At 38.9% G+C, this 8,800-nt stretch overlaps 1 protein-coding gene across 2 annotated transcripts in view; it reads left to right on the top strand.

Moving 5' to 3' along the window:
• LOC146487448 (uncharacterized) overlaps window positions 1–8,800 on the top strand; it is a 54,919-nt gene that overhangs the window by 10,536 nt on the left and 35,583 nt on the right. Inside the window, exons 2-4 of one of the 2 annotated variants that reach the window (XM_085088172.1) lie at window positions 5,842–6,196; window positions 8,161–8,426; window positions 8,548–8,662. In XM_085088172.1, the coding sequence (XP_084944298.1) occupies window positions 6,115–6,196; window positions 8,161–8,426; window positions 8,548–8,662 (463 nt within the window). In that variant the 5' untranslated portion in view covers window positions 5,842–6,114. Of the gene's footprint in view, window positions 1–5,841; window positions 6,197–8,160; window positions 8,427–8,547; window positions 8,663–8,800 lie in introns of those variants that run through there. The other variant, XM_085088166.1, reaches the window with a different exon arrangement.

Genomic DNA, 8,800 nt, shown 5'->3' with positions numbered 1-8,800 from the left:
GGAAAACCCGGAAATTTCAGATGGAAAATCAAATGGTACGCATCATTTCATTTGGAGTACTATTAAATTTATGGAATTCTGGTCAAAGTGATGCATTTTTTACTCCTTTTAAGATTTAAGCTGATGTTCATTTTTTTGCATGTTATCCATCTTCTGTTAAGACAAGCTAAATCATTTCGTATTTATGACGAAAATTTCCATTCTGGTGGTTTGTGTAAAGGGTAAGCATCCTTGGTCACTAAAACCCATTCCCGTTTCTGATACCCATTTTTAGAAAATCAGACAATAATCATTAATATCTGTACTGTGGCCATTTTCAGACCGAAACAGGTCAAAACTTATACCCTTTGCCGCTGTATATACACTCAATTGCAAAAACGTTGACTCCTAAAAAGCATAAACCCTAAACGATGAGACCCAATGGCTTTATGGGTATAAGTGTACTAAATTTATTTGCATAATATTCTATTCTCGTACAAAGGTTGATGACCAAAATAAGTCTCACGTGGTGAATGATGGAAACTATCCAAGCTTTCCTTAAAGTGTTCAAGTTGGCCAACAAGGGCCAATTTTAGTTACATGCAATTCGCGATTTGCCAATATAAGTTCAAATCAGTCGATGAACTTAAGCAATATTTAATAGAAAATTATTCGAAAGAATTAAGTCAGCACTGTACTTTTTTTATTGCAAAGAATGAGAATAGTAAAGTATTGATTATAGAAAAGAGGTTATTTTTTAATCATTACCAACAAATCCGTTGGGTCTCATCGTTCACGGTTTATGCTTCTTAGGTGTCAACGTTTTTGCAATCGAGTGTAACTATAGAACCTGTATGTGGGAGTACCCTCCTCCCAGGCACGTGTTGTTGGAAAAACTGTGGCTAGTACTTATTATGAAGACAAGAGGAATTCGTCATTTGAACAAACCAAATGTGGCCCTTGACAGCACCCCACAGCAACAAGAGCAAGCAATAGTACTCACAAGGCATTTAAAGCTTAGTTCATCACAGTGATACTAACCCTCTTATACAAAGAGCATGACTAGAGTTTAAGTCGCAAATTGTATACATCTTGCGTCAGTTTGTCCTGGTGATCTACTTAAGCCGGCGACGCACTTGGCGATTTTATACGCCGATCGCGACGATCGTCAGAAATCGCCAGGTGTGCTCGGTGCAGCGATTGCAATTTTCGCCGATCGCTGCGATTGGCGTATATCTGGCATGTCAGATATCGGGCAAGTAAATTCGCCGGTATTCGCCAAGTGTGCCCGTTCCCGCGATTTTCTACACTCATCACTGCAAATCGGCAGTAAAGTCAACTCATCAGGTTGGGAAATTTTTATCACATGACTTTTCGAAACTGCCACGTCGCCGCAATCGGCGAGAAAAAATCACCAAGTGTGTCCGCATTAATCGGGGGCGAAAATCGCGAGCGATTTTCGCTGGCGATCAAATTCGCCGCGATCGGCGTATAAAATCGCCAGGTGTGTCACATGTTATTGAAAACTTACTCCTAAATTTTGCTGTGCTTTATTTATAAAACTTTTGTCTTATAATGCTAAAAATTTGCATGAAACCCGTTTGCAATGTACCTTTTCGCTTAAAATTTTTATTATTCCTTATATTAAACCGGTCAGTGGTTAAAAGAAATCACAACATTGAAAGAGGACTTTGTTTGAACGTTCTGACTTTCATGTGAGCAACAGTGACCCAACACTGTCTGCGGAACCATACTGAGACCATGCCCAGCTACCCAGAAAAAGGATTTTGGAGAGTTACCTGTTCCCATCAGACCAATCATTTGAAGAGCCTGTGGTCATCACATTTCATATCGTATTGGAATTCAGAAATGTTGGTTATTTGAGGAGAGGGGAAAAGTGGAGTATCAGGAGAAAAACCTCTCGAAGCAAGAACGAGATCCAATAACAAACTTAACCCACACAATGCCAAATTCTGGATTCGAGCCCCAGCCACATTGGTGGGAGGCGGTTGCTCTCGCCACTGCGCCATCCCTGCCCCCTTACAAAATTTCAGCGATCTACACCAGAACATCCTGGCATTTTATTCTCCTACTGCAGTTTGTAATAAAACCTCAAAATCCACCATATGATATTAAAGTATGTTGTAAAATCCATTTTGAATATTGATAGGCTTACTGTTTTTCTAATTTAGTCAATGTGACAAGATCAAGAAACAACATCTTTGTTAACTGCATGGTTAGCGTACCTTCGGAGTCTTGTTTACTGCAATTGTTTTTCTGCGGCGTCAACATTGCTCGTCTGTATTATTGTCATACTATTCTCATTAGGGATTCCTTCAAACAATGGCGAAATTCAGCATGTTACGTAACTCCAAAGCCCTGGAATTTTAGCATGAGAATGGTTATGGAACGTTTGACACGTTTTTTGGCTATATAATCTTATCCCGGTGCGGTCAGTCCTTTATAACCTCAAAAGTCCTTTCCAAGGCGTTTGGGGAGGATTAGCTAAGTGCGCCCCTCCCTCATCCCCGCAGCGATGATAGCGCCTACGCTCTAGGTAGCTACCTACTCACTTCCGCCTCGGGGCTGGCTATCCCATATCTTATAACATCCTTGAGGCTTTGTTTGTGGGTAGCTCTGGTGAGAATATATTACTATAAGTCATATAAAATGTCCATAAATTAAAAGTTCTCGGTAAAAAAATTATGGTCAATCAGAGACAATATAAGAATTTCGCCAATCCTACAATGGCAATGCTCGATAGACCCGGAGCCTGTGCTAGGGAATACGTTCTGAAACGAAATAGAATTCAAATGTAAGATAAACAAGAAATTGTTAGCTTGTGTTAGGTATAACCTTAAACGAAGTGAAAAATGGAAAAGAGTCTTTATGACTACAAATGGAAGCCATGAATTAAAGTGGTTTGATTTTCTAAGGAATACAAGCAAGTATTCGCAGATATTCGTCTTCATTCTTACGAATTCGTATAAGCAAATCGTGTATTTCTTGTTTTAAAATTAACTGTGCTTTAAAAGTTGTTTTAGGTGATTTGGTATGGTATTCCATAGTCTTGCTCCAAATGTAGGGAATGAAGACTTTTGTATTACTTTCTCGAGCACACAACTTAAACGTTTCCAGCAGCAGCTGAAATGTGTTATAAGTGTGTTTATCTGAGGCGGATGTGTCTTTTGTTAGCCGTATTCCTATGCTTTAATTAAGTAATATTGGCTAAAACTGACATGTAAACAGTGGTTGAGTGATATGTCCATACCTTACATTATCTCCTCTGCAATCCTCTAAGTAATTCGCTATTGCTGGGAAACAGAACAAAGGTATTTGTCGACAACAGTATTCCGATAGTCTTCTTGGAAGACAGTTGCCATCATGCTATTTGTATTTATGGTTTTGATTTCCTTGGTCTTTTTCTCACAGATCGGCGGGAAATTCTGCTGTTTAGAAGGTTTGTAGTGTCCCTGTTTGACCATGAAAACATGCAACAACACCAATACGATAATTGAAATGAGAATGATGCATTATATATTCAATGAGACATACACTGAGAAAGGAAATCCGAGTTCTCCCAGCAGGAGTCGAACCTGAGGCCTTACGGTTATTCAGGTTCGGATGCCCTACCACTGAGCTACAAGAGACTCGTGGGAGCTAGGCTATTGAAAAATAGGTTCGTGTAACAAAACATCTATCACATTGCTAGGATGTGAATGTGAATGTGTGGCATATGTGCAATGAAATAATTTATTAGTAGTATAAATCTGCTAGCGTTCTATCACGAATGCTGTTCTCTTATTGGCTACCCTACTCACTATCTATTCAGTTGTGGACTGACTGAGTAGAGTGAGTAGCGCGTAGTGTGACCTATTTATAATAAAAACGTGAACCTGTCTTGTCGTTATGTTTTGAACGAATAGTATATTTATACTAAAATAATTAGATTATTCGCTCTCGATTTCTATGCGTGATAGTCGATTCGGGCTTCACCGGCTCATCAACTATATATCGCGCGGTAGATTTTTGGAACTCATAATCTAATCGGTTAAAATAGAAATGTTTTATCACGCATAGAACAAGCCTTGAAAAATCGTTATTTCAGGATGAAAATTGGAACCATTTAAAACATTAAAGGAACACAGTCAGCTGTGTGACCGCGCTGACCTGGACACTAGTTTTGTCAGTTTGAAAAGCGTCTACCTCAACCCGAAATCAAAAATACGCGTCAAATACATCTAGAAATCCGCTTCAATCTTCCCAGTGTTTTATTGGATTTTCAATCTTTTACTGAAAACCTGTTTCTGAGTATGCTTTAGCTCATCCTATGATATTATTTTATCATATTTGGTTAAAAACAGTATGGATCGCGTCTCCAACGGATCATGAAAAGAAGAGGCGGGAAACGTGAAGCCACCGGGCGGAAGAAATCGCCTGCGTTGACTAAAATAACGAGAGAAATCAATCAAAAACATTGGAGAGCAAATCACCATGATATATATTTGAAAAATCGCATTTTCTCAACCTGGCGAAAGGTTCGTGCGGAGGGAATGTTCGTAAACGATTCGAACTTCGCGTCATGGCTGCTTGGTTTGGAGCTCAGACCGCGAAAGCAAGCCTCGGTACACAGTCGATTATCTCCTCGACAAGGACAACCTCTAGTAGAACCTTGTTTTATACTCGTCGAGCAAGTGCTCTTGCAATGACATGGGTTTGGTTCCTAAATTTAGATAGTGAAGAAGTTCTAGAAAGGAAATTATAAAAGCAAAATATATGATTGAAAGCAGAAATGAAGCTTACCGGTCGTTTCGCTACACTGTAGTTCAGTCGATTCGCTACGTTTTAAAATTGACATATTCTCTGATATTTGAATTCAATTCGCTTCTCATGCAAACACTGTGAAACGTAGAAACAGCTCAGATAATTTGTCACACAGCCGGATACCGACTTCAGAGGTATTCGTTGCCGTTACAAGTCCATCAGTAAATACTCTATGGTATCAAGAAAATGAGTGTACTAATATGACATTAGGTCTATGATCACTATAATAACTGAATTTCTCTGGCAAATACTTCGACTCGACAAGGTTTGTTGAGATTTTTCAAAGGATGCGCTTCTCAGCGCAAGAATGAAGTGTGATATGCAAATCAGCTAAGAAATGGTATCTAATGCGCATGTGCACCAGCTGACTGTATCCTTTAATATTGAAAAATTATGCGAACGTATCATGAAATTGAACGGATCTTGTGTAAACAGAATTTCAGTCCTTGTTAATAAGATGACCATTTCAGAATAAAGAAATTTGAAAAGAGTCACGCAATTTTGAACCCTCCAGAAAGAGGAAAAACGAGATCGATAACCAGCAATAAAAATATCTGAATACGAAAATATAAATGGACGCGTATCGAGTATTGCTCTGAGATGTTGGACGTCTTGGACGTCACGGATCGGTAATGCCCACAATAGAGTTAATTTTTTTTTCGGACAATTACAGCCTGTAGAATCTTCTTTCTTTTTAACGAAAATAATAGACCCAATAACAACTTAGGGCAATAAAACAGAAGAAATTAATTATTAATCTATGAACCTCAATGTCATTTCTGTTATTTTATTCCCCTAGGCCTCGTAGCTGAGTACGAATTTTAATATATCGAAATTGGCCTATTTTTTTTAATGGGAAAACTGGGCCATAAAGCGCCCAAATAAACTGTTATCGAAACTTTCGTGAGGGATGTGAGATTGTTCAGAGATATACGTGCGAAACGTCACTTTACCTGTAAATAAACCAAACTGATCCATTAATGCTAGCCACTATTAAGTACTTATGTTTCAGTCTCGCCTTTTCTTATTTTTTAGCAGATGCTGTTTTCTTCCATTGTAGCCGTGGCCCTAAAGAAGGATAATCGTGAGAAATAACAAAGGCAATAATTTGCAAAAAGAAAGGCCAAACGGTCCTTGCAAACTATCATCACTAGGTTTTGGAGCAAACGCCGATTGTTCCCTGAGTACACAAGATTGCAAGACCGTTGACAGCCTTGGCACCAGGCAAAAGATAATATTGTCACCTGTTTATTAGCTAGCCCTGGGCAACTTAGCCCAGGAGTGGGATTTTGCGCCCCAGTTCGTACCATCATGGTTTTGCAATTGTTTTTTGTGTTCTGGAGTACAATCGAATTGTTCCCTCAGATCCAAGGGCAATTCTGCAGTTCACAAGGTTGGTACAGTCCAGCTTAAATTGGGCAAAATAACTGTTTTATAGTTGCTCTCTAATTATAATTAGCAGTCCCACACCGAATGAATAAACGAATGGATTATGAAACTGAATGAAGCTTTCTTAACAATATCTTGCAGTTCTTGTGAGTTAAAACTTCTTTCAAATAGGCTTAAATGGACTCTTTCAAGTAGACCTCCGCTAAGCGGATCTTCAAGGGAAGCAAATTAAAAGTTCGTTCGAAAGTGGGAATTGAGATGGCAATTAGTAAGTAGTAGGATTATCTGTTCGGCAAGAAATTCCAAACGGCCGTTCTTCATCTGCAAGATTTGTAAAGTCGGGACACACGAGCAGAAAAGTTTCCAAGACTTATTGCCGGAACTAGCTCCGGGGACTAGTCTAAATTTGTTAACTACCCATTTTCAATTAGTCCAAAGGACCAAAGGTTGGTCCCTGCAATGTGTCAAACGAATTCTAAACTGCTTAGAATTAAAAAGACAAACGCTCGGAACTTGTACCCTCACAATTATGTTTGTCTGTTGCTGTGAACTGTTCGTTGGACAAGGTCCCTCCGACAAGTCCCCTCGTGCAAATACTTCAAGGGAATTGCTCCAGGGACAAGTCGAGACGACTTGTCCCTTCGTGTCGGCCGACAGTTAACGTTTTGAAGAAACCATTTCTGCGGACATTAACTCTCTTAAAATGTTTTCTTGAAAACTGCAACAAATAATCGGTATAAAAATCCAAAAATAGGTTGTTCGTAATGGATAATTTGTTGCAAAAGACTGCTGCGTCACAGGCTGCGCTTGTTTGTTCACAGTTGGTTCTACGTGTTACTACTAAACAGCAAAACTTAGACGTCGCTAGGGTTGGATACCAACCCAAATTTACTCCTACTCCCAGACATTTCAAGCTTTGCACTAGTACAATAATGAAAACTGGATAGTAGTAGAAAAAGCTTAGTACCATGGCCACTCGAAAAAGCAATTACAAATTAGCGCGGACGGAAGCTCCTCATAGTAGCAGGTGATGGAAGAAAATGCAAGAACAAAACCAAACAAATGTCCATAAACCTAGGCTGGGAATAATAGCTAGTTTTCGTAGCCCTCAATACCAGTGTTGTTTTATATTTGTTTATGTTAACCCGCGACTTTGTAGAATGGGGAATTAGGTACGTACGTGGAAGAAGAGGAAAGACCATCGAAAAATTGCACGATGGAAAACGTGAGCAGAATCTAATGAAATTTAGCAGGTGGCGTGCTGATGTTGACAATAATGATATATGCTAAAAAAGTTTGGCTGTCTCCGTGCTTCGGTTAGCTTCGGTTTTTCAGTTTCAGTTCATGTTTCAGGTTATTTATTATTATCTTTGGCATCATTCTTGCACATCGTTACAAGATAAAAATATATTAAAATATAAAAGAATAAATAACAAAAGAGAGAGATACATATGGCGAGGATGCCCACAGAGAAACCATAATGAGGCTTGTACGAGCTACTTTGAAATCAGGAAATCAGTAGGTGTAGCTTATTTTATTTATCAATACATTTAGGTTAAAAAGCAAGTACACAATTAAACACACACCGGCAGCAAAACATAAAAGAGCACGTTCAAAACAGGAGTAGTCCATTTTAGGAGAAATGATCTTAATTTAGAGAGCAGAGAGATACTCTCAGCATTCTGAATTCCTAAACTAAAGGAATTGCTTAAGAACTTTACTATTGAATTGCACTGATGGATTAGAAGCTTCCCTTTTCATTTCAACAGACAAAAGAGAATTTGGTTTTGGCCGGTCAACCATTGTATGAAAAAGCAAAACTAAAACGAATGCACTTATATCGTTTGCCATGTGATTACTTTTCTTTCTATGATAACGTCTCTTCTTGCTCTTCTTGCAATATCATGGAACTTTGTCACTGTTTTCAATCATATTTTTTTGTTTTAATGCCGACTCTCCATTTCTCAGATGATTGTCGACAACTGGAGTTCACGCCAGACTATAATTATGATGGTAAACGTTTAAAAAATCACGTGATACATACCGCTGACGTCTTTGTGGAAGGTTCGTGCCGTACCCTCTGCTACATGGAACCCAACTGTGTCAGTTATAACTTTAACACAACAGCGAGCGACAATGGAAGACACCGCTGTGAACTGAACAATGCTACTCATGAAGGTGCCAAACACGACAAGCTGGTAAACGAAAAAGATTTTGTCTATCGTGGAACAAAGGTAATTGAGTTTTGAAAAATTAGAAAATTGGCAAAAAAGGTTAGACTTTGAAACAAAAAAAAGTTACCAGCTATCAGTATATCCCTTTGTACCAAGCTTTCTTTTATTCTCCTTGTCAAAGAATGCATGTTTGAAAAACCCTTGCAAGAACAACGCAACCTGTCAAACCGGTTTTACAGACAAGGGATACCGCTGTTTGTGCACTGCTGGATTCAGGGGCTCTCATTGCAAGAAAGGTATGATGATGAGTCTTATTTACAAACGGCTCAGGTCAAGTTCGGCGTTTGAACCATATCGAAAAGTTCGGCTGATTGTATTTGAATCGGCTGAGGAATTCTTCACGCCTTGTGCAGCCGTAAATAATGGCTGAAGAC

This window comes from Pavona decussata, unplaced genomic scaffold (genome assembly GCF_977016875.1).
Source record: "Pavona decussata unplaced genomic scaffold, jaPavDecu1.1 SCAFFOLD_16, whole genome shotgun sequence".
Taxonomy (NCBI): domain Eukaryota; kingdom Metazoa; phylum Cnidaria; class Anthozoa; order Scleractinia; family Agariciidae; genus Pavona; species Pavona decussata.
The sequence above is the reverse complement of the archived record's forward strand: the minus strand, read 5'-3'. Positions and strand labels throughout refer to the sequence as shown.